This window comes from Desmodus rotundus, chromosome 1 (assembly GCF_022682495.2).
Source record: "Desmodus rotundus isolate HL8 chromosome 1, HLdesRot8A.1, whole genome shotgun sequence".
Taxonomy (NCBI): Eukaryota; Metazoa; Chordata; class Mammalia; order Chiroptera; family Phyllostomidae; genus Desmodus; species Desmodus rotundus.
In genome coordinates, this window is record NC_071387.1 from 26,445,001 (window position 1) to 26,472,018 (window position 27,018).

At 41.3% G+C, this 27,018-nt stretch overlaps 1 protein-coding gene across 2 annotated transcripts in view; it reads right to left on the reverse strand.

Moving 5' to 3' along the window:
• Positions 1 to 2,397: 2,397 nt before the first annotated feature.
• PLPPR1 (phospholipid phosphatase related 1) overlaps positions 2,398 to 27,018 on the reverse strand; it is a 229,977-nt gene continuing 205,356 nt past the window's right edge. For both annotated transcript variants that reach the window (XM_024560050.3, XM_045195309.2), the window contains 4 exons: positions 16,291 to 16,541; positions 12,011 to 12,187; positions 8,407 to 8,538; positions 2,398 to 3,513 (listed from right to left, as the gene is read on the reverse strand). In XM_024560050.3, the coding sequence (XP_024415818.1) occupies positions 3,481 to 3,513; positions 8,407 to 8,538; positions 12,011 to 12,187; positions 16,291 to 16,541 (593 nt within the window). In that variant the 3' untranslated portion in view covers positions 2,398 to 3,480. The remainder of the gene's footprint in view (positions 3,514 to 8,406; positions 8,539 to 12,010; positions 12,188 to 16,290; positions 16,542 to 27,018) is intronic.

Consider the following 27,018-nt stretch of genomic DNA (forward strand, 5'->3'; position numbering starts at 1 on the left):
AATGTCTCTCACTACACTCTACTCACTCTGGCTTTCCTTTACTCCCTCACATGTGTAAAGCTCTTTCTCGCCCCAGGACATTTGCACAGGCTGTTTCCTTGGCCTCACATGCTTTTCTCTGCCGTCTAGTCACCTTCTGCTCATTCTAACATATATTTCCACTTCTTTAAAGACGACTTTCCTAATAACCCTATTTTTGCCTTATCTAAATCAGGTCTCCCTTTGAAGCTCTAATTATATGTTAATTGGTTTATGGTTGCTTTCCTTTTCTTCCACTTGACTTAAGTTCATGAGGGCAAGAAGCAGGTCAGTTTATTTTGTTGCATATTCCCCATTCTCAGTATGATTCCTGACACACAATAGATGCTCACTAAATACTTATTCAGTGAACACATGTATCAATTGATCCTGGGACATCTGGCTCAAGAACAAGAGTGCAAGCAAGAGGTTTGGTGTTAATGAAATACCCAATTTAATTTGGTGTTAATGAACTACCACAATTCCAATGGTAGTACAAGGGATGATAATGAATGACAGACTAGCTTTAATTCACATCTTGAATTCAGCGGGGCAGAAACAGTACAACAGCCTTAATGTAACATACTCCTTAAAACAAATTAGGGCAAATTAGGGCAATCTGATGTGTCTGCTTCCATGATATCTAACACCATTGAGAGGTTCTGGTACTTGCATATAGAAGGGGGTGAAAGGGGGTCAAATAGTAAAATACAATGGTAAAAATGGTAAAAAAAAAACAATAAAAAAATAGGGGAATCAAGTCAATATTTTTTTTAAACAAGAATGCTACTCTTGGTTCTTCTGTTCTTTAAATCATGCCAAGGATACCCACTCCCTCTCTTTCAGAGTAGGGGACTCTGCCTGTTGGTATTCTCTGAGTCAGGAGAGTGACACAGCCCAACGGGGAGATCTTTAGGACTTACCGAAAGAGGCACCCACATGTCCGTGACTGCTGAGAGCAGTCTCCTCACCCTTATTATTCCTATATCTAAATATACTTATTTTTCAGGTGCCTTGAGGCGCCATTCAAATTCTCTCTATTTCCAAATGAGTCAAGTCTCCTTCAGCCAAACTAGGAGGAAGTCTGGAATCCAAATGTTTGACGCATTTGGACTGTTTGCTCTGTGTCAGTCCCCGTTCTGGGCGCTGAATCAAAGAAAGGAAATGTCTTGGCTATCCCCAGGGGCTGACAGTCCCCTGAGGGCGCTTATGTCAACAGAGTTGATTAGCCTTCCTTTTGTTTCTTCCTACTTCCCTGTCACAGGGACACTGTGAGTAGGGAGACTTCTCAGGCTCCTTTGAGCTTTCCTTAAACAGAGGTAGAGGTAGAAAAGGTCACTGCAGAATTCAGTCTTTCTGAGGCTAAGTGGCCACTTGTCCGATGCAGACAGAAAGCTTTGTCTTGGTAGAAGGCCCATGTGGAGGGGTCCCTAGCCCTAAGAAATAAACCTCAATTGGCAGGCTTGAAAGGTCAATGTGAGGCTTGTGAGGCAACCCAGGGCTAAACAGAGGCCACACCAAGGTTGCCATGGCATAACAGAAGGAATCAGACTGCCTCAGGGATCCCTGGGGTGTGAGGCCAGAGATGCCCTTTAATTCCACATACACCGGTGTGGGTGTCCTGGGTAACGCAGTCAATACACCCCAAGCCGAAGGCCAGGAAATGGGGGTCTGTGACTAGAGATCTTGGAACATTTCTAATAGGTCCTTCCAGATGAAAGCTGGACAGAAGAACAAAAGGATAACACTGACATTGTCAACTTGACTGAAGTTCTTGGAAGTACCACAGGGTAGTCAGACATTTAAATGGCCTCTCATTGAGACCAGACATGGGTAATGTAAAATCAGCATTTTACATTAAAAATATGTAAAATATTCTGGAATAGCCTGACAGCATTTTCCAGAATGTCTTAGGAACATGAAATAGAATTGAGCGCTCATTGTTGTTACTTAAAAATTCCTAAAATATGCTCAGAGAATGAACCAGTCTGAAATTGGGCAACATTACACTTAGGTAGCTTATGTAAGACTGGAGAGCCCAGAGCTTGCAAATTATTTGTTCTCATAAGCAGAATGCCTCCTTCTCAGGATGTGCTCTTTTTTTCACCTATGCCATCCCCTGAACCACCTAAATAGGTACATCACACTGAAAAGCCTTTGAAGGCATTGAAGGCATCTTGATGTCGCAGAAAGAGTGGAACTTGGAGCCAGGCAGACCTGTATTCTAATAATGGTGCCACATGGACGGCCTCTCTTAGGACTTAGCTCAGCAGGCACGGAACTGAGAAGTATAAATGTGTGTCGAGGTCACTTCATTGAGACAATCCAGTTACCTTTGCCCAGTTGGATGAAGCTTAAAACAAAGCACAAGAGCCAGAATACATTTTGTGATAACTTTTTTTTCTTCTCTTTAAAAAAAAAATATGTACAAAAAAAGGTAAGAAGCATCAATGTGGAAGTGTCAAGAAAACATTCGGGCAGGTACAGACAAGGGAGCTCCTCTCCCGAAGGAGTTACATATCGGTTATTACCATGCTAGAAAAATGAGATGCAGTTAAAATTCTAGAACGATTAAAAGCCACCAAGTAAAGCTGTTGCTCTGGGCTCTGGGTTGTAGAAGCTCTGAAACCCTTTCTGTAAAATAATACTGTGCAAACTGTAAAATATTCATTTTTGTATAAAGTCCATACAATACGATATACAAAGCTGTTGAGTTGACAGGGGAGGCTGGTGCTGGCTGCGTTTGGGGAAGAAGGCTGCAGAGTCCCCTGCTTGCCCAAGTCCGTGATTCCAGGGAGAGCTTGGGTTTCTTAGATGAGAGAGACCATTGTCTAAGAAACAATCATGTAATCCCACACCACTCATATTCAGGATTTTCTGCCAATTGTGTAACTAGGTGACTGCATTAACATTCCACTTTAACTTAGAATGCAATAACATGTTCAGAGATGGAACACAAGGTTCTTGTTGAAAGTAATGTTGCTTCCTGCACAACTGATTTTGAGGTTTTCCCTTCACCAACATTGTCCTCCCTGCAACTCAAAAGTTAACTTCCAGGGATATTCAAAAATTCTCAAGGAGGCAGCAACTGTGGTGATAAAAGGTTAAAGTGAATTGTTATATTAATTTTATTTCTGTGTCTATAAAACTGCAAAAAGAAGGTTTGTGTACAAATATCACAAAACAACATCAATGGGTGAATAAATGTGGTTCTTCGATGCACACTTGAACAAGAAGAAAATTTTGTTGGTTTGAAATTCTGGCATGAATATATGAAAGCTGGTCAAAAAAAAAATCAGGGCAAGCTACATCACTTCCTCATACAAAAATGTACAAAACATTAGCCTCTAACTAGATAAACATAATACTTGTCTTCACAGTTTGACATCGAGTAACTGTGTGTCTTGAAGTATCGACTTGGAGGGTGATTAAAAAAAAACAGCTTGTGACATAGCAGCCGTCTCAGGTAACTTCGGTCATGGAAGCAGAGTGATTCTGCAAATACAAGCAGATACAATCTTAGAGTTGGGTTGATTGACACAGGTACACACTCACTTTTTTCCTGAACATCCCTTGCTTTCCTGTCTCCTCGAGTTTGCGTAGGCTGTTCCCTCTCTCCTCCACGGCCTCTCAAATTGTTACCCTTCCTGGTAAATCTTTCCTGATTTTTCAACCCAAATCATATTATTTTTTTCATCTACATTTGTTCCCTATATAATTCTGCTCTATGTTACAGTTATTCAACTATATTTCAATATGAACATTCAGGATGTCAAAGTAATTTTAGCTGTATCTCACATCTTTTATAAGGTAATGTTTTTAATATGGAACAGTTCTAATTTTTGAAAAATTTCCACATTGTTTATTCTTTGAATCATGAGTTATATAGAAGTGAGTTTAATATTTTCTAATATATAGGGGTTTTTTGTTTTGTTTTTAGGTGTCTTTGAAATTGTTTTTGTAGAGAATATAGTCCATGTGACACAGCTTTTTAAAAATTTCTTGAGACTTGCTTTATAGTCTTATATGTAGTCTGTTTTCATAATTTCATGTGTTTTTAGAAGGCTTGTATATAATGCACATTAGATCAACCTTATTAATTATCAATGTCTTTACTACATTTTGTTTGCTTATTAATTACAGAGGGAAATGTGTTTAAAAATCCTACTGTAATTGCAGTTTTTCCATTTTCCTTGTAATTTTATCAGTTTTTGTTCATATGGCCTGTTATGAACCCCTATCTCTTCTGTTTATATAATTTATATGTACAGCTGACCCTTGAGCAACACGGGTTTGAACTGTGTGGGTCCACTTCTAAGCAGATTTTTTCTAATACTATAAACATATTTTCTTTTCCTTTTTGATTTTCTTTTCTTTAGCTTACTTGTAAGAACATAGTATATCATGCATGTAGCATAGTAAATATGTGTTAATTGACTGTTATGTTGTTGGTAAGGCTTCTGGTCTACAGCAGGTTATTAGTAGTTAAGTTTTGGGGGAGTCAAAAGTTATCTGTGGATTTTCAACTGTGTGTGTAGAAGGGTCAGCTCCTCAATCCCCATGTTTGGGGGTCCAGTGTACTACCCTACCTTTTACAGGCCCAAAGCTTTCTCTTTTGTTGGAACTTAAATTCCTCAGTCTGTGGAATTGGCAAGTACCTTAAGAAACGGGGGCTACAGCTCTAATTGATTATTACAGGTTTCCAGATTCTTGTTTGGGAGCTCAACTATGAATTGTAGAAACTCAGTATTTTGTATTTTTCAAGGTACTCTGATGTGCCATATTTGTAAAAACTAAGGTTCGATGCATTTTTACATTAATGTGAAAAATAACTTCTTCTTTTATGTTTTTGGTTTTATAGTACACTTTCTTTTTGAAAATTGTTTTTTGGTTAATATTTCAGTTGTGTATATGTTTATAAGGTTCCACTGAAGAGTCAGGAAAATATAAAGCAATTCAACACTCTAAGATAACTAAATGGGTGACTTTGGGCAGATTTCTTTAATTCTCCAAGTCTTTTTTTCTATTTATATGAAGTCTGTGATACCACTAGTTTAGCATGAAGGGGGCCATTAGAATTCCAGGAATATTTTCTTAAACATAATTTTTCACCCCAGAATTGCTGAATTAGAATCCCTAGAGTATCTGGGTCTCAGCATAGACTGAATTCTTTTGTGTGTTTGTATGTGTGTTAAAAGAAAAAAAATGTGTTCTTTCCCCCAGCTGGAGATGCGAGGAGACTTTACACCACACCCAGAGTGGGTTAACACAGCTGTTTCTTCTCTAGTTTCCTTGTTAATACAAACAGTGTTCAACAAGGAGGCGAACTGCTTGAGGCTGAAAACTGCTGCGGTACGTGGGCGTGTCGATGCAGAGCCTGGCTGGAAGCCGGTGGCATCTAATGCCTTGGAGACTTGGCCATTTTTGTTTCTCTTGCATTCTGTAATTATTTAACTTTTTGGTTTCTCTTTAGTGTTTGGGAAAGCTTTTAGAAAAACGCACCCTCTTTCCGTCACCCAACTAAGGGGAATCACAGAAGGCAAGTGTTCGAATCGGAGCTGATGTTTTAGAGAGGAAAGAGCACGTTAGCTCTGGGGGCTGCATGTGGCAGCTCCGTTCAAACACACTGTGCCCTATGGCGTGTTTCCGTTCTCAGTGCTGAGAGGTGCAGATTTCAACGTGAAATTTCCCTTGCATGAAATGTCAGACCATATTGTGTAGTAAGCAAGGCCTTGAAGAAAGAGATGAGTCTGTGGTTTTAGTTTTCAGTGGGTGACCTTGGGCGTATTACTTAAAGTCTTTGTATTTTACTTATTTCATGTATAAAACAGAATAATAATGCCAATTGCAGGCCTATTGTGAGATGGAATGTGTTGGCTTGCAATGAACGCCAAGTTGCTTTTCGTGACCAACAAATAAAGGACGTAGTCTCCCAACTAACCATGTAGAAACATTAACACTGAAAGCAGGTGGGCGGTCACTTGAATCTCCCACAATTGGTATGGAAGGCCTCACGTGAGAGGTAACAACTTCCATGCAGCTTCCTGTAGCTTCATTGTGACTAGCCTGCAGAAGCCCTATTCATGGTTTCTCATATTCCTAATTTCCATGAAGGGTTAGACAGTGACTATGGTCCGATTTTAGGGTCTTGGTTTTGACTCAAGCGTCTAGTTCAGGTTTGGGTTCTGGCCTGCATGTGTCTACCCAGCAGACATTATTTCACACCTGTTGAATGCCAGGAAATATGGAGAATAAGTAAGACATAGTTCAGATCCTCAAAGATGTCTCAGTCCTTGAGGGAGGCAGATAGGAGGGGACACTATTGGCTTTAGTTGTGAAGGGCAATCACAGAGGGACCCCGAGGGTTTTCTAGCCCAAGCGTGGTATTCAGGAAAGGCCTTGAATTGTATCCAGATGAGGTGATCTACATGGATACAAAGATACATGAACAGATTTGGAAGAAGTTCCACTACTGCCTGTTGTGAACAATAAATCAATGTATTGTTTAAAATAATTTTTTATCTATCTTGTGAATGGCAGTTTTTGAAACCTTGTTTGGCATTTCACTTTTCAATGTGAGTGGAATCCCTTCAAATGAGGCCTGGATGTCTCTTGGCCGGTTCAACGAAGTATGTATGGTCCTAAGGGAGGAGAGAGAGGGGAGTCTGGCGAAGGCCGCACACAGAGAGCAATGGTTGAGCAGTGTTGGGAGGAAGGACGGGTAGAAACGAGATGTCCTTAGACCCGGATGTTCAGGGCGAAGTAAACAGCACTTACAAGGACACCGAGACTGACATATCTGTGGAACTAAGCAAATATTGCAGTTCCCTTTTAAACTGACCTTTGTCTTTAATTGCTTCACCTCAAAAATAGAGGGAACCGCTCTGACCTCACCAATCTCAGAAACATCATTACATAGGGAAGAAAAATTAGTGAGAGTCTATTACACCATTGCATTACAAGGTGTCGTTATTTAAGCTCATTTGCCATTCCACCTGCATCAACATGCTATATATTAATAAACCAGTAATAAATTTTTCAGTACTTTATTTCTAATTAGAACAAGTCAAATACTGTCTTTCATCTTAACACAGATTAAGGGAAAATAAACAAACAAATGAACTCCTTGGCACTGGACTTAATGGAGAGTCCTAAATATTTTTCCCAAGTTAGAAATAGCTTTAATGGGTTTTCTTCTGGCTTATTGATAAAATTAGATAGGAGAGCTGCCTTAGAGAGACATCTGATAGATAATAACCTTTAAGTGAAATAGTGAAAAATGTTTTTATTCTACACTGATGCGAAGCACATGCTAATTCCAGGGGAAGGTGATCTGCTTTTCCCTCGAAGGACCTGTACAAATTGCTTACTAAGAAAATGCCAAATGCAAACGAGATTTCAAGATAAACAGATTACAAAAACCCTGTTTATTATTAGCCACGCCCCTCTCTGTCTGCCTAAACAACTACCCATCCAGGTCTCTCACATGCTACATGCTACCTGGCCTTGGACAAGTAATTTAACTTCTTGATCTTTTGTTTTCCTATCTTTAACCTGGAAATGGGAATTACACTACTGGTTCAACAGGCTTTTGTACAAATGAGAATATAGTTGTAAAGCACCTGGAAAACTGTCCAAGGCAAAAGTGACTGAATAATGCCACCTGTCAAGGCTCCTTTCGGGGAGCAAGCCTTCCCCTTTGTTTTCCTTGTCTTCTCAGACAGAATAGATTTTTTTCTTCACTTGTGTTCACACAGCACGTTTTGGGCCTCTGACTCAGCAGGCCAGATCATGGTGACTCACGTGTGTCCTTTCCTAATCATCTGTGGGTTCTTTACGGGCAAGGACGGTGTGGTTAATTATCTTCTGTATCCCTGGCATGAAGCAAGGTCCTGGTGTAAGTAATTGATCAGTAAGTATTGCTGTATTGGATTTTTTATTGTTGTCATCACAACAGATCCAAAAGGACACTTACTTCTTTTTTGTTAATAATGTGTTTCTAGTTTATATCTGTCACTAGATGTAACAAAACCTTTTTTCCCCCAAATTGTCCTAATTAATAAATCAAATTGACCTCCCACATAATTGATCCAAATTTCCTAACTGTGGAATTCGACTGGAGGCCAAGGAATCCTGAAGCAGATGAGGCTTAAGTTCGACATTACTGAGAACTTCCAGAGGATTCATGATGGCCGAGCGCCAGAACAAAGGCAGGACTAACTGAGGGGAGCTGTGAAGTTCTTGAGGCCCTTCGCATCAGATTTTACTGCTGCTGGGGAGATGCAGTGGTGTCCTGCTTTCAGGAAGAGGAATGAATGGATCAGCCCACCTCCCAAGATAACCGGTCTGAGGCCGGGGGTTTGGTTTGCTAGGACCGCGCTACTATACCTGTGCACTTAGGGTTTCCAGAGGGCTTTCTATCCTTGGGAAAGCCATTAGGGGTACTCCACGGGGATCCTCGGGTTTGGGTTTGGAAGTAGATTCTGGTGTTCCTTTAAAGTTATGGACCACACACATTCCCTGCAGGATGAGGGGTAAAAAGATCCGTCAGACTACAGCCATCGATGCCGGGCCATCGCTGAGGGTGGCAGGCCTTTCCCCTAGAATGTCGCTGCCATAGCGACTTTTTTCCTTTGAGCCAGTGGGAAGGGACCATGGAAAGACCTGGGGCATGGTCTGGGGTGTCTGCTGAGCACATTCTCAGTGCTGAGGAAGCATCTGTTTAATCACCAGTTGGCCAGTGAGAATCCATCCACACATTGAGCCTGTTTCCTAACCTGTAAAGTAAGAACAACATGATACCTACCTCATAAATCTGCAGTATGAAAAGACACGATGATTGCAAACCCCCTGATGATAGTACCTAACATCGACTGAGGGCCACTATGTGTCTGGCGTTGTCTTCAGAGTTTTGCCTTATTTCATTTAACCTTCTCAACAATCTTACAAGAAAGGTGGCACCATTATCTCCAACTTCTCTGAGGAGGCACAGAGAAACTACATAACTTGCCCGAGGTCATAAAGACATTTAAACTCCACAGCTCATACTACAACAGTATTTTGCCTCTTAACAAGTGCCAAACATACAGCAAATACTCAAGTCTTTAACTCCTACCTAAGATGATCATCCTTAAATTATTTGACCGTTATTTGCTTGAGAGTACATAACTCATTAGGGACACTTTGCTTTTATTGCTTCTCTTAAAAAACTTTCCTTCTAAATTACTACCTACTTTATTTCCTACTGAGGCTCCTTCATATCTGTCTCTCTCTCTCTCTCTCTCTCTCTCTTTCTTTTTATACCATCTGCCCTGCTTCTCTTGCCCATGGAGAGTTTATCTGTTTTTTTCTGTGCTCTCTCTGCCATTGTTCTGCATCTTTGTTTCTCTATCGGTGCCTTTGAATCTTTCCCATCATTCTTCAAACCCTGCAGGACATTTACATAAATGGTCACTACTTTCCTCTATCTCTGCTTAAACTTCCTTCCCTCAGAAAGCGGGAGAAGTGGAAGGTGTTGAAGTTGAAGAGACTCTGGAGTTGGAAAGACTCTGGTTAGTTTCATGCCTTATTGGTTATATGGCCATCGGGCAAGTTAGTTAGTTATCTTTGAGACCCACTTTCCTCATCTATAAAATGAGAAAAGGAATACTGTTAGGATTATCCTGGGAGCACCTGATTTGGTGGACATAAAGAGGAGGTATGTAGTAATTGCTCAACTAATAATCTCCCCGCTTCTCCACACTTTCATCTTCATAGGAAACACAAAACACTAGTGAACATAGGCTACAAACAAGTATGCTTCTACTCTCTGACTCTCCTCTCTTCTTCTGTCTCCTCTCCAAGTCTATGCTTTGGAACGCTTCCAGTCTTTTATGACATCCTCCCCCTCCCACTTCCCAGCTTACTGTGTGTGCCCCTATGCAAAGGCAGACACAGGGTGGTCTGTCTCCTGTCGGAGCAACTCAACAGCAGGTCTGGGTCTTACATAAAGATCATTTGTGGAAAAAAATTTTGACTTTTGCCATCAACTGGGAAGCCAACAACAGTCCAAACAGCAACTGAGTTGAGTGGTAGGAAACAGGGTGGTGAGTCACTGAGAAAAGACAAGTTTAATGGTAAAGCAGAATTTGTATATGGGGCCTTCGGAAACACAAAGGATCTTATAGATTTCATCCTTTAAAGGCCCCACAAAATCTCTCGGGATGGTCCACACTTCTCTTTCTCTCTAGCTGGGGGTGGCTCCAGGACTGATGGACAGCAAGACTGTCTGGCTTTCCTTTTGAGCCCACTCCTTTGTGTATCTTTGATATCTCTTTGAAAACCTGCTCTTCTCTGATATCACTTCTAGTTTTTCCCTCTTTAAAGAAAGCAATCTTAGGAAAATACTCCTCTGAGGTATCTTCAGGGTCATCGTCAGCACTATTTCCATGCTGCTTCGCCCAGAGGATTTGCATCTAAGTCCATCTTTCACTACAGAAGGAAAGCCTAGATCCATTAAAAATAATTTTGAATTAGAATGGAGTTTCCTAATCAGTGTTCTGAATGAACCCGAGCATTTTCTCTGTGTATCTTAGCAGGTAAAAAACACTGGGAAACTGCACGAGTGGCTGGGAGAACTATGGGTGTATTTTGTATGTTGGGAAGGCCAAGGAGGGGTTAGATCATTGGCCTGTGAAATCCTTCCATGGGAGATGCCAGTCTTAATGAGTGCTTTGGACCAGAAAGTGCAGAATGGAAGGAGGGACATCCAGACTGTGACAGCTTCAGTCTCAGAGGGGAAGCTGGCTGAATACGGTTAGGGACTCATTTCATGTGCAACATGTGAATCTCCGGCCCTGGTGATTTACTGTAAATCTTTCTGGGCTTATTTTAAGTCCTTGAAGATTATTGAAAAACCTGCACCTTATGGTATGCCCATGCAATGGAATACTATACAGAAAGAAAAAGGAATAAATTGTTCTACATGCTACAATGTGAATGAATCTCAAAATAATCATGCTGGGTGAAAGCTGCCAGAAAAAAAGAATACATACTCTATGATTCCATTTACATGAAATCCGAGAAAAGACAAACTAATCTAGAGTAACAGAAAGGAGATCAGTAGTGGCTTGGGAATGAGGGAAAAGGGAGGGTGGGAAAGAAGGATGTCTCTGTATGTCAAAATTGATCAAATTGTACACTGTATGTGCCATTTGTTATATGCCTTTCATACCTCAGCAAAACTGTAAAAAAAAGCAAAAGCAATAAAAATTAACTTCTTCTTTTCCAATCCAAGATTTCCTAGTTGAGCAGGTAGACAGGCCCCCATGTATTTGAGAAATTATAATATTGTCAGCAATGTAAAGATACAGAGAAAACTGTATTAACCACAAGTCCAGGAATAGTATTATATGTGGTTGAGAAGCCACTTGTAGCAGAAATAAGATGCCCGAGAGGCACGTTCAGATAACAACAGAGGACTTCTGAAAAAGTCTGGGTGTGGTTAGCTGAGTCTCTTCGTGTTTCTGAGTGCCATATGCAAGCCTGGGCCTGAGCTCCGGTTCCTGGGATGCTGGAGAAGGGGCTGCCTGCTTCCACCAGTGGTCTTTGGTCTCTATTCTTCCCCCAAGCAACACTGAGCTCTGCTCCAAAGCATCCTGAACAAATGTTTTAGAACAATGGTTCAGAGGTTTGCCAAGTTACTAGTCTGCCCAGCCCCAGTCCCCAGGACAGTGTTGAAGAAAGTAGACTAAGCCATTCTCCCAGGGCACTCCTCTCCCTGATCCCCAGAGGGAATACAGCAATCATATTTCTGAAAGACAGGGTACTTTAGGAGTCATTCTTGCAGCAAAAGCATGCATAATACTTGGGGAATAATTACAACTCACAAAGGTTGGGGCCAGATGAACTGGGGCTTAGACTGTGACGACTGGGAGCCTGACTCACCAGGGTCTCAGGCAGCCTGTCAGAGGGCATGGGAAGGAAAAAGGTAGAAAGAGGGAAGCTGACCTACCAGAAACAGGGCTACAGCAGTGCCCAGGATGAAGCCTGCGATCACATCGGAGCAGTGGTTCCTATACTCGGAGACCCGGTTGAGGCCCGTCAGGAAGGCCATGCAGAGAGTCCCGAGGCACAGCACTGGCTTGGCCAGTCGACTGCTCTTCGTCTTGATTGTGCTTGTGATGTACATCTGGAAGAGGACAGAGACTGGGGAGTGACCGGGCAGCCTCCTCACACAGTGCATACCCACGCGCGCACGCGCACGCACACACTCCGGCACTCAAAAGCGGGCTGTGCCAGAGCAGCCGCTTCAGCTGGGTGAACAACTCCCCAGCCACTCGGGAAAGAATTTGGGTAGAAAACTAGCGCAGCGAGAACAATGGACAGATGTCCATTAATTGCGGTGTTTTGTATTCCAGGGGACATGTGAACAGAGATTATGGTGACGTGCACAATGACCACATGATAATGATCAGATTCAGAAGATGCAGTTTTCATGCCTCAGATGAAAGCACCATTTTGGGTATTAAAGAACCCATGCAATTCAATGCTCAGATACCAAATAAACCTCCTACAAGAATGAAGTTCATGAAGACCAGGTAGGTGAGTGGCTATGCACTTTACTTTTTGCGTCCCCCACACTTCCAGCTGATTCTTCACACTTCTAGGCAATGAAAACAAAAGCATTTAATGAGTAGCTGATTGACCAAATTAGAACTTTTCAACCGGCGTGTCAACACAGATTTCCTCTGAGCTGGGAAATGGACGCCCACATTCCCTGGGACAACTGTGATCAGCTCCATCTATTCACTTGCTCCAGTATATTTCAAAATATTAATTTTTTAAAACTTGTGTCATGACATACAAAAGATTGGGAAGACCTGAACTAACTAAAGAATGGTTACAGTTATGACACCTGAAATTTAGGAAGCCGAAATTTATGTAGGCTATTGTTCTGAAAAATTTCATTTTCAGTTACAGTTGACATTCAATATTATTTTATGCTAGTTTCAAGTGTAATATGTAGGCTTCCTCATTTCATTGTGGGAAGCAGGGAAATTTTCCTACGCTCCGTTGTCAAATGTGTGCCTTGTGGCCTCTTAAGGAAGATGTGCTTGTTTCAAGTATAGTTCACCTTCGGTAATGGCTACAAGAAACCAGTAGAGGGCACTATTGATTTATCATGTCTTTAACAAAATGAGTTCACAACCCTGAAACATGGTGTGCTGATACTTATAGTGTGTAGTGTGTTTATGTGGCCAGAGCACATACAAGTTCAAACAGATGCATTTTGCAATATTACAATGGAAATTGTTAATTTCCTAAAATGACGCTTCAACACTGGTGCGAATACAGGATGATGGGATTCTATTTGTTATTATACGTAGCTGATGCCCTAGAAAGCTGTGGTTAGATCAGAGTTACATAAATTAGAGCATATCATTACAGCATTCTGAGGCTGTGTAAAAAGTGTTATGTAACATTTATACGAGGTATATTTGTTTTTTATGAGTCTATATTGTTTTTTAAATGTAACCTTTATAAATCTTTCCAATTAAATTACACACTATTAAGAGCATGGGGCCTATAGTTAATTAGTATTCTTCAGAGTATTAACTAGCACTTAGGAAGTATTTGTCGAGTAATTGCTGAAAGCACTTCACACATAACAGGGGCTCAGAAACGTTTGCAGGATTAGAATCTTGTATCAGGGTTTATCTGATGATTGGGAGGCATAATTTGAATTGGGTTATATCTGAATCCTTGAAAACGTGCCAAAGCTGCATCTATTCTGAGTGAGCTGACTCTGCTTACTTCCTTCTCTCCAAAATAAATTTATATCTTACTTGATGAGAGTTTATTAGGACAGATTTAATTTTATAATGGTGTCGAAAACTTTATTTCACAGAGCAATGACTTTAGTCTGATAAAAACAAAGAAAAAGGTGCAAAAGCACATTGCTTCGTATAACTTAGGTTCTAGATCATTTAAAGCAAATGAATATTTTGAAAATTAAAAAAATATGCTGAATGCCTGACAGGACTTTCTTTGCTTAAAAAAATACCTGGCATGGATTATTTTATTTTATTTTATTGAAGTGAAGAAGCCCCAGTGAGCTCATACTGAGCGATTTGTATGTTGAGGCTTCTGTATGATTTGTGTTCATGTTTCCGAGTGTGGGGGCAGCTGAAATAAGCTTTTATCATGTATTCATTAAAGAGAAGATCTAAACAGAGTAACTAGGAAGACTCATTTTGGATAATTGCTGGTTGACAAATTAGTCCTATGGATGTGATCCTGTAAATGGGTCACAGAGGAACATTTGTTTTAAAGAGACTATTTAGCAATTTATTTTAAAGTCTACTAAAGAGACCAGACTGGTAGTCAGCCGCCTCTTCTCTGCCCTGAGTGTGTGTAATTCAGAGTAATTGCAGGAACGCTCCTCCATCAGAGGCAGACTCTCAGGGGAGGGGAGGGGATCATGCTCCCCTGGGGGTGGGGGGCATGCTCAGAATCTGTGGGAAGAAGGGACAGTTTGACAGGGGGACTTCCTCTGTCTTCTCTTTCCCTCACCTTTCATTGCGAATCACTATGCCAGTCATTTCCTGAATTTGAAATAAGTTGCAGCAAGGAAAAGTGATGTTGTCCAACAGTTGTGCTTCCACGGTAGATGCACATGATACCCAGCCTCTGAGCTGAGAGTCCCTAACTCTCAGTTCTATGCAATTGAAGGGACTGAAGGTTTTCCACCCTGAAGCTGCCTTTTTGTGATATTGATAGTAAGCTGTTTGTTAGGAAACAGGACTCAGAAAGAATCTTTGAACCTCTCCACTTCCCTGCCCGAGAGATGCAGACAGAGAAACCTGCATCAGGAAGGAGAATTTAGAATGCTTCCTTCGCCTAACTTGGATTAAGTGTGGTAAACAGAGGGCTCCAGGCAGAAGACTTTCCACCCCTACATGTGGGTATGTGGGTCAGCTACACACCCACCCTCCCCCAGCCCCATGTCCCCTTGTTTCTGAGTTGGCCAGCAAGGATTTTCCTGCCGCGTGTGTTCCACCTTCCCTCAGCTACTTACAAATCACCCACTCTCTCTCTTTTTGAAAATTAATTTGAGAGAGAGAGAGATCAGCCTGTTACTCCACCCATTTATGCATTCACTGGTCGATTCCTGCACGTGCCCTGGCTGGGGTCAAAGCCACAACCTTGGCACATCTGGACAACATGCCAACCAACTGAGCTATGGCCAGGGCCTTGCCCATTCTCACTTCTGAAATCTGACACCCTGTTCCCTACCTTTCTCTTTGTCCAAAAAATGTCCTATATACCCAATGCTGCTTCATTGTTTTGGGTATTTTCATGGAATTATCATGCCTATGTGAATTCCTCATGTGCAAATTCTAAACTTTGATTTTTCTCTTGTGAATCTGTCTCTGTTCATTTGTTAATTAGCTCAGCCAGAAGAACTTAGAAAGTGGGAGGAAAAGCATTAATACTTCTTTTGGCCCCCACAGAAGCATAGGTCTGAGAAAGGTGCAATGAGATTATTTCCCAAATGGATGCACTTAAAGAGTAGAAAAAGAAGAGCGATACCATTGCTCTTTTTGTATTTTAAGATGGGGGTTGCACTTTAGGTTTTCTCTGTACTAAGAGCAAAAACTTTAGAGAACATTATACCTCCATGGAGGCACTCAAAGCCTGTGTGATCTGGGGGTGGGGTGGGAAGTGAAGCTTTGGGTATTGGGGGTCTTGTAGGATCACCCATCTGTGCTGGCAAAGTGGTGGAGTGTCAGGAGGAGCCCAGGACAGCTGCGTCCTCACCCTGGGTGTGTGCACTACAGGGGCGGCCATTCATCCAAGGCCCACACCTGCAAATTTGTGGGCAGGTGTGAGGAACGCGTACTGTTCTGGACCCAACCAACATGTTGTCGGAGAGTGCTGTTGTGGGCAGGGAGAGAATCCCAGACGCGGCGCCAGAAGCCTGGCTGCCACCTCTAACTACGGGTCCTTAGCTATTCTTGGGGCCTCAGTTTCTGTATTGGTAAAATGAGAAGATTTGACTAAGGGATTATCAACACTCTTTCTGGAACTAATATCCTGTGGCAGGTCAGGATATTACATTGAGGTGTTGGGGTGGGGGCAACAGCATATTACATAGGAGAAGCATGTTGCAACAAGATTTTAAAAATCACTACAAGTGACAGTGATGAAAGAATGGGGTGAAGAGGGCAGGAAGGCATACATCCCAGCTACAGCTCACCTTGGGAGACCCGTCAAGACTCACACACTCACCGTGGCGTATAAGGCTGAGTAAACGCTCAGAGCAGCGTGTTTGGAGGGAAAGGATCTCCGAGCCTTTTCGATCACTTCCAGGTCCCCGGTACAAATGTTCCCATTGTTGATGAACTGGTGGTGGGCTCTGCAGTCTGTACTGGTGTAGTTTGGCTTGCACACCGTCAAGAAGTATGGTGTTAGGTGCCCAGTGACTACTTGTCCGGCATTTACAAAAATGTCAGTAGCAAAAAGCCCAAACGCAAATACCCCTAGAAGGAGATTCAAAATAATTAGAAATGGCGACACACACTGCCGATCGGTTTTGTCCCTGAGAGGAAACAGCAACTGAGTCCAGGGCGACCTATTGAAAAGGTCCTCCCCAGAGTCAGATTGTCTCCTCATCTTTCTTATGACCCCCTTTCAGTAATTGTATCATTATGACCCTGGCTTCCATTGACACATCCCCTTCGCTGACTCTCTCTTGCTCCCCTCTTATAAGGGCCCTTTGATTATATTGGGTCCCCCTGGAATAATTCAGGACAATATCTTCATCTCAAAATCCTTCATTTAACCACATCTGTAAATTCCCCCTCATCCTGTAAGATATCGTATCCCTGGTTCCCAGGGACCATACATGCACATTTTGGGAGAGGAGGGCATCATTCTTCCTACCACACTGACTCTGCTGTTTGGCTGAGAATCCTGTGGGCAGGCTTCATTTCCTGCATTCTACCTGTTCTCTGGAAAATTTCACAAAGTTCACCCCACTAAGCTTGCACTTGGATAGGCAGATTCACTGTGAATTCTTTCAAAGCCTAGACAGTACATCTACAGGTTATCTGTTAAATATATCAAATATATCAAGAGAGGCTATGCAGAGGCCAACGTACATACAAGCCTTTTGAAGGGATAAAGCGGACTTTTCAAATGCAGCTCAATTATGGGAGAAGTTGGCAAGTGCGAGTGGCAGCGTTACCCTTCTAAATGTCAAGAGCCTGCTATAGTTGCAATTAAATTTCTACCCAATTTTGATTCCCATATTCAGTGTCCTAGACCTGCAAATTGTGCTGATATCAGCACTCAAAAGTTCATTCCTTATAGCAGAAGTGGGGACGAGTCTGGCTGGAAACTTCATCCGGTTTTCATTTTAATCTGTATTGATTGCTACAATTTCTTTTCTGTGGCTTTGCCAGGATGTGCTTGATCACAGTGAGAACTGGCTCTCTCAATAACTGCAGCCAGCTCACTCTTGCGGGGCCAGCCCTCCGAGAGCAGGCATTCATTGATCATTTGTGACAATTTTCACCCCCACATTGTGGGAGTCTGAATGGTTAGAAATTTTTTTACATCTTCAAGCAAGATTCTCAAAGAGCAAGTCTCTGGCTTTTTTGAGGGGGCAATAAGCCTGTCTAGACACTCTTTTCCAGGAAACTAGGGTAATTTATGATTTGAAAAGGGAAAAGTGACAGCATTTTTCTCCGGCATTTTATTTGTCAGATGTGCTTCCAATTAGGGCGAGTTTGGTCTTTCTGAGACAGAGGGTTTCTAGGCTCCTTGGCTCGGTGTCTGAAGTGTCAGCTCCGTGGTCACAGTGATTCTGTGACAGGCAGTTCTCTTGGCTGTCGTGTGATAACATTGCTGAACAGTCGCTTTCCCCTCTTCCTCTCTTCCTTCTCTGGGGTATGTCTACTTCTGACGGCTTAACGAGCATGTGCTTTCCAAACATTTCACTCTGTGCATTTCTGGTGCATTTGATGTGGCTTCAGAAGGGCGCTGCAGCAGCCTGGGGAGTCCGGCCTACATGGCACAGGCCAGGCCGACAAAGGGCCGTGGAACCTGCAGCGCTGGTGATTCACACACAACGTCAGATCACACAGGGCTTTTGTGAGAAGCTCCAGCCGTGCTTGTGACTTAACCCCAAGCTCCTGTGTGTATTTTATAAGCCTCAGAAGCTAAAAATAGCTACTTTTGTCCTCAGAGTCGGGGTGGAACACCTTTGATGGTCTCCTAGATTGCAAGGTATGATTTGAAGGGGATGTTTTAAAAATGTTTAGGTACCCTAAAATTGGTGTCTAAAATCCTTTAAGTGAGATCCTATTTTGCAAATTTTTAACAGATACTCTTTTCATTCCTGTAACCCTTCCTCCTAGTGGGTCCTACTTATGTTATGGCTCAGCTCCCAAAGCTGTTCCTTGCTTCGAGGGAGCTGGTTATGTTTCTGAATGGATTTACAGCAGACACAAAAGTCTAAAAGTAGAGTGCTTTGGATTTGCCAGAGCTATGTGCTCCAAACACTTATCGTTGTTGCTTTGTTTGTTTGGAATTCCGAAAAGGCTTAGCTGGGATGACCAAGAGCCATGGTCTGGAGGAGAGTTTTGCTCAATGAATGCCCAAGCTCTCCTTAGAAGACAGAGATCATGGGAGAAAATCTAGGGAGAGAATTCCTTTCTATTCTACTGTCTCACCCCCATTCAGAGATCTAGGATTTAAAGTGCTGAGAGACGGGGCTGCTGTCAGTCCACTGGACGAGGTCTGCTCTTTGAATTTCCCTGAAACTGTCTCCGCTCCTCCTTCATTCCTCCAAGTGTATTTAGAGACACACTCCTGTGCAACAACTGGCAGGAAGAGGTGGGGCACAGGCATTGATTGGCATCTTGCTTCTGAGAGGAACGGCCCCACATGCTCTGGAGAGCGGTGCATGCTGGGCACTGTAGCTGTGTGTGCCCGTCGTGTGTGGGGAGACAGGGAGATGACAGTTCGTCGCAGCTGAGGAGCTCCAGTAGGAAATCTGGGGATTGGGTTTGGCACTGTGCACACTAACCAGCCTCAGACTTAAGCCCTGAAGAGTGGGGCAAGAGCAAGTCACACTTGTGTCTGTGCGTGAACACTGCACGTGTATAGATTTGCCCCACTGGAGAGTGGGTAGGGGTAGTTGCCAGAGGCAGGGAGGTGGGGGGGGGTAGGCAAGATGGGTGAAGGGGGTCGAAAGGTACAAAGTTCTAGTATAAAACAAGTAATTCATGGGGTTATAATATATAGCATGGGGACTATAATTGATAGGACTAAACTGTATATTTGAAACTTTCTAAGAGAGTAGACCTTAAAAGTTCTCAGCACAAGAAAATAAAGTTCTGTAACTATGGCGACAGATATTACGTAGTCTTATTGTGGTGATCATTATGTAATATATACAAATACTGAATCATCATGTTGTACAACTGAAACTAATACAATGTTATATGTGAATTATACCTCAATTAAAAAGTAGTGAATAGGGAGAATAATCTCATATTACATGGGGGCTTAGAAAATATGCTCCTATTTTAGACTGGTGTGGTGCCATTACACCTTTTTTGTACTCCTTGTCCCAGGAGGAATTTTATATTTGAATGATCATCCAATACTGTCCACCTCTCACTGTAGAATAGTATATACAAGTTCTATAAGAGCCGAGTGTCTTCCAAGCACCTATTATCAAACCTGGCACATAGTAATAGTAAACGTGTAATAGGTATTTGTGGACTCAGTGGGTAAGTTGCTGAAGAAACTTCAGGAAAGATTAGTAGGAGAGGAGGATAAAGCAAAAAAAAAAACTTGTTCACATTTTTAAAGCATATTGATGTCTTACATCCCTGATTCTATTGAACATATGGCAGACATCACACCATTTAGCATGGAAGTTGTAGGGAGCATGTCTCCTTTTATAAACTTCACAAAGTTCAGCATAAGACACCTAGGGAAAAAAGAATATTTGAAAACTGGGACTTTACGTGTATCATGAGTCAGGAAATTTAGAAATCATAAGTTTGAAATGCAAGCATTCTACATTTCCAATGCGACAGAATAAAAGAGGCACCTTGCACTGGAGTATGAAGATCCATGTTACACACAGGAAAAACCCCTTATGGGGACTTTGTGAAACACAGGGAATCTGGAAGTCATGACGAACTTGGGTACAGTTTTACTTAGATACGCTCATCTTTGAGAGAAATGTCCCTATTTCTGATTCTCAGAAGTTGCAATAATTGTCCATTTAAATACCATCACACGGGCACATGGAAGCATAGCTCCTACATATTTTCATGTGGCGAAAGTAACACACAGCGCTTTAAAAAAGGAAAGGATAGTGAAGATGACGTAAAAATAACTTATCTGGGTTATGTTGGTAACAATAGTCTCTGAAAATGGGAGGGAATTCTACTCCTTCCTCAACCCTGCCCTTACCCTCTCATCAAACATTTCTAAAAGAGGATACTCTTTTGTCCACGGCAAGATAATGCGATGAAAGAGAGCATTAAAGAACGTTGTGTGATGTCGAGAATGTTTGAACACTTGTTTTCTTGTTTGCAAAACTCAACCAGCTTTGTAAATCTTCTGTGGTAGCCTCTCTGCCACGATGTTCAATAAACAAGGTAACCTCCTACCTCCCCTAAAATCAGTTCCTGGCTTTTGTTTTAGTGAGAAAATTGATGAATACCCTACATAAGTACAAGCAAGTGGCATGGGTTCCCCAATGTCATTTTTGACAGCAGAAGGGGATCATATGAGGAATTCTTATGTTCGGTTCCTTCAAAGAACATTCTGATTCAATCACCAGCTCTTAATTCTAGATCAGATCTTTCATCAAATCATCATTGTAAATGAAATACAAGATAAAAAAAAAAAAACGTAGTTTGTTTCTGCTTTTGCTTTTGCCACACCAAGATCCCCAAGGGAGAAATTCCAATGGAGAAAGCCATTCGGCTGTTGTAAATGTGTTCTCAATGAAAACCATTCCGTCAGGAAACAACTGTTTTTTTCAGAAAAGAAAGAATAGTGAAATTGTTTCTCCTTAACACGCCGTATCCCAGCTGGAAGTTTCCTAATGAAGACTGTGTCTGCAGCTACCATGCTCATCTCGTTTCCTTGCAAGGACATACTGAGCTGGTGAGATGTTTCATTAAGACTGCTGTGGATACTAGAAAATAATAATAATAATAATGATAATAATAAAGATAAAAAATAATGGACACTAATACATTGTACTTAGTATGTACTAGATGTTGTTCTAAATGCTTTGAAATATTACTCCTTTTAATCTTTACCACAGTTCTACAACGTAGACACTATTATTATCATCACATTTCACAGATGAAGAAATTGAGGCATAGAGAGGCCAAATACCTTAACCAAGTTCACACAGCTACTTAGTAGAAGAGCTGGGATTAGAAACTAATTAGTATGGCTCTAATCCATACTCTTAATCCTTATTTGCTAAGCTTATACTTCCACGTACTTAAGAAAATATGGGTACACCGCAGGCCACGAGAAAAGCGCTTCAGCTCTGTGTGCTTGGCAGCACACACTCGTGGGCACTGAGATGGGCCAGGACTTAGAGCGTGCCCCCGATGAAGTGTGTTGCCCTGTCACAACAGAAGGGGGATTCCTCGAAGTTTCAGCCAGTAATTTTCCAGAAAGAATATGGCAGGACCTATGATATGTCATCACTGAATGAGGCACTTTTCTCATCACTTTGGCAATGAATCGACTTTGTTCAAATAGTATAACACAAGCACTAACGATGCAAATGGATTTACAGGTGTCAAATATTAGGCTTCAGAAAGGAGTTTCTGACAGAATGGAATGTATCAGTTCTTTGGTAGTTAATTTCAGGAGTTCACAGAACAAGTCTTTGGTCTCTTTCCCCTGTAGATTTCACAAAAACACCAAAGACTGACAGCAGCCTACTTGTCTTGATGGAATGGTTTTAATCCTCAGTATAGATTTTATTTAAATTAATTAATCTGAACCTCAGTTACTTTGTATCACACAGTTATTATGCCAATCAAAGAAATAGTTGTAAAAACATTTTATAAATTGTGAGCACTGTATAGATATTAGTTTTTATTTTTATAGCTGAAGGGAGTAGATATCCTCAGCATTTTAAATAAGTTAATTATAAAAATAGCTTTGAAACAGAGGAAGAGACAAGAATCCTGTAATTCTAACAACGTCAAACAACATATTCAACTCTTTAAAGCACCTTTTAGAATATGAGGAGCTGGTGTGTTTTTCTTTAAAACCCCGTATTTGTCAAAACTACTCATCATAATAAGTAAACATGAAGGATAACTACTTAATAAAGATGGTGGATAATCCACTAACCCCCCCAATATATTTACAATTGAAATAACAAATATACTTCTACTTTCCCCAAGCATAAAATCACATGATTTCCTAATGACATGGTTTTATCTCAATAGCAGTGCTTCTTTGCTCCCCGCCTGTAAGGACGACAACTCAGTACTTCATCTCTCCAATGTCTGACTCCATTCTCATGCCTGCTAGCCTTTAAATATCTGCTTCTCATCTCCTCTAGGCCCGCGGTTTTCAGCCGGCGTGCTGCAAGGATTTTTAAAACATGCAATACCTGACTATTTAGTCAGGGACACTGACCTCTTTTCCCTTGGATTGTCAAATAAAAAAATGACAACAGCCAACACAACAATAGCTGTCTGGTGTGAATGAATCAAAATTATAGCTATTTTTGTCAGATCACAAAATATATAGATTTTTGGTGTGGTGCAGAATTTTATTAATCGGTTCACGTGTGCCGGGAGATGAAAATGTTTGAAAATCACTGCTCCAGGCGGTGTGGATCTTAGTGCTGATGGAGAGAGAAAAAAATCCTAAAACTTTGCCAGAAGCAGCAATAACCTTACAGTAAAATGCATGGAAGATGTGGCTGCAGGTAAGTCTAGGAAGCAAACCCTGGCTACAAACTAAATGTGGAGATTCCTTACCTACCAAGGAATCTAAAACAAGGCATGTTAAAGCCTAAAGGGCTTCCAAATAACAGTCCTCAAATTCTGCCCTTTTGGATTCTTGTTTATAAAGAGTATAAACAAGTTTCTAAAGCTGGTAATCTGAATCCACCCTGTTCCCACCACCAGACCAGTATTGAGCCCCGATGGGCAGCTGCCAGCCCTGTCGGTGACTAACAGATACTGACCTGGTGCTGTTTGCCCTCTGCTTGATGCATTCCTAATCACTTTAGCATGTTCTAATGTAATAATTTAAATGGCTTCCGAAACACACACTACTGTTTGTTTTCATTACAGAAAACCTTGAAACAATCCTTTATCAATTATTGGCAGTTGTTTACCAATGTTCAGATAGTATTTTTGCACCTTGCTGTGCCTAATTTTGTTACGTGTGTACTATCTTGCAAAAAAATATTCGTTTTTTTAAAAAAAATCTTTAAAATATACTTGTTTTCTTAAACCTCTAAAGCTCAGATCTCAACTGAGGATAGTCCTGTCCCTATGGGACATTGTGCAATGTTTGGGGACATTTTTCATTAGTGGGGAAGGAGAGTGCTAGTGGTAGCTGGAAGGAAGAGGCCAAGGATGCTACTAAACATCCTACAATGTGCAGGACAGCCCCCACCCCTACGCAGAAAAGAATCACCTGGCCCAAAATGTCTATAGTGCTGAGATTGAGAAACTCAGCTTAATAGTAAATAAGTTCACTCAAGTGCCATGAATTTTCATTGGCTAATCTGCAAAGTGCTAGAGAAAGCAGCAATCTGCTCAGTCCTTTTGAGTCCAGCCTCTATAAACACCGGTATTTGGAAGGACCCTTGGAAAAGGATCACTAGAGTCTCATAAGACTAAGTAACTTTCCTCCTGATATTTAGAGTAACCTGTAGAGTTCTGGGCCGGGGTCTTGTTGGGGTCTGTAATGTTCTGGTTCACCAAGGATGACGTTCAAAGGGGAGATCTGTTCTCTGCACTGAGCAGAGCAACCAAAAGCAGCCTGATCACAACTTCCTAAGCCCTGAGCCAGAGGCGGATCCCTGGCTATGCCTTTTAGGTCAACCAAGGCTTCCAGCTTCAGCACCCCTCCTCTCCCTGCATCCTTGATCTCCAACCAAAGGGCCAACCCTGACCTGTAGTAGTAAGTACCAAACATCTTAGCCTCAAAGTCTGGTGGCTTGGCTCCATTTTCCCCCCTTCAGATCCATCTTGGGTTCTCCTCCTGATCTATATATACCTGACCTTCAACTCTGGCTCCTGTTGCTGAGTTCTAGAAATACCTCCACTTGTTTAGAGGCCCATGCTCTGCCTTGTTCTTGACATTTTTCTTTTAAGGTCTAGCCTCTTGTCTCAAAACTGAAGTTGGACGCATGGGCACTTCAAGTAATTTTTAGACAACCCGCCAGGCTCAACTTCCTCAGTTAGCACATGCAGCTGACCTAGTTCACTGGGCTCCTGGTTGGCTGGGTGGTCCCTCTCTTGCTGGGAAGTCACTGCTAACTTTAGACAATTCTCATTGTAGAACAGGTTCTCCTTTTTCATTTAAAAGTGCATTATCTGCCTCCACAGATCCCTTTTCTACATTATATTGCCCCATAGCACTTTTCCAACAAACACTCTAATTTACTTATTTAAAGTCTGGTTTCTCCCACGACAATATAAACTCCATGAGGGCAAATCTCTATTTGGTTCACTGATATGTTCTTATCGCCTGAATCAGTGCCTAGTATACAGTACATGCCTGACAAATTATTCCTTGAAGGTTGAATGAATATGATCATTCCCCCAGTTTATAATTTAAGTATGAAAAGTAAATGCAAGTAGAAATGGACTGATTGAATCAAATAAAGTATTTAGATAAAGCACATTTAAATGACTTTCAAAACTGAGAAGGATTTTCTAGCTCTTCAAAAGGCTAACATTAAGCTCGTCTCAGGGTATCAATTCTTACAACCATAGAACATGGTGACCTTTGAAATGGCACTTAAAATATTCATGCTTCATTTAGGTCACACTTAATTTATGGCAATTAATTAGTGTTACATGAATTAACTGTTTACCATGGCACGTTCTATTTGGTCCAGTGCTATCGACTCCTTAGACCTGACTTAAATGGCATAAGACTTGCTTGGAATTTAATTACATTTTTATTAGAAGTAACAATGGAGCAACTATGTGATTCCACATGAAAAGCCCATAATAAATAGCTTCTGGATGACAGGCTATTTTAGGTGCTAACAGACAGTCTAATCTTGGCATATTTGGATCCATTTTTTTTCTTTAACTCAAAAAAAAAGTAGTTATTCAGGAAGAGAAAGTTAATTTACTTTTCCTTCTATGTGACAAACAAACCAAAAACCCTCATTGAATTCTGATTTTTTATTACTTTTCAATATTAAATTTAAAAGTTACTATTTAATAATTGACATTTACAAGAATATGTTTACTCAAGTTTATTTGTGAATGAAAAGAATTTAATTGAACTTATCTTCATGAAGTTTTGGGAAAATGCGACTTCCTTATTTTGCTTTGCTGCTGAAAAGGAATACAGGTTTTTCTCTCTCTTGAGAACTTAACATCTCTGTATTGTTCATTTTCAGGCAGTGCCACAGGAAATGGTATAAGAAGGGAAGGAAGGAGAGGGAAGAAATGAGGAAAGGGAGAAATCCAAATACATGTTGCTAATCTGACTCCATTTGTTTTTATAAAATGTCAAGTTTGTTAGGTCAGCCAATTCCTTTCCTCCCTTCCCACATGATGCATATAAAACTTAAACTATACAGTAGTTTAGAAATGGGTAGAGGAGTTTAACTATGGGAGTTTACACCTAAATCCTGGGAGGTAGGACATCCTTCTTATGATAACCTTTGGGGGGAGCAAATATTGTTGGATTTGTGAATCAGAGGGATTCAATCCTCCCTGTCAAGGTCAACACAACAGCATTTATCTACAGGAGAAGATGGTGAAATGTGGATATTTTCCCCTTGACTTTGCTATTCTTGCCATTTTCTCATTTAAAGTTTAATTTGGATTATGGAATGGAGCACAGGGCTATCTGTTGAAGTCTATGCTACACAGACTAGATCAGAAAGGGAATTAGGGAACTAAGGTGCCACTTTCAGCTCTGCTTTGTGCATTAAAGATTACATTTACACAATGGAATACTACGTAGCAGAAAGAAAGAAGGAAGTCCTACCTTTGGTGACAACATGGAGAGAACTGGAGAATATTATGCTAAGTGAAGTAAGCCAGTCAGTGAAAGACAAATACCATATGATCTCACTTATAAGAGGACTCTAATGAACAAAATAAACTAACAAGCAAAATAGAACCAGAAATATGGAAACATGGAACAGACTGACAGCTGCCAGAGGGGAGGAGGGCGGGGGGGATATGGTGGAAAGAAGGGGAAGGGATTAGTCAAAGAACATGTATGAATGACCCATGGACATGGGCAATGGTGTGGGGATTGACTGTGGGAGTGGGGGGTGGGCTGGGCATTTCTGAAAGCAATCTGAGGAAGATCTGTGATTGAACAGAGTATATTTTTGCTCCAAAAAAGGAGAAACCTATTAAAAACCTACTCAGTGCCAGGCACTTTGCAATATGCCGTTGATACAAAGTTGAAAATTACAGTCCCTGCTTTCCAAGGGATCACAAATTAATAGGAGTAATGAACTTACATATAATGGACTTACAGCAATACATCTTTTATAGGACTTAAGTGCCTATGAAAGACGTAGGTATAAGGTTCAGCAGGGGCCTGGAAGATGAGGAAGCTAGCTTTCTGGACTGCTAAAGAGGTAATGTATAAGCAGCATTCTGAAGGACGAATAGAACTTGCCAGTTTTGATAGTGAGAGGGTGGCAGTGGCTTATTCTGGACAGAAGGAGCAGCACATAAACAGTAAGTGAGGCAAGGCATCAACTGTTAAAAACACTGGTAATAC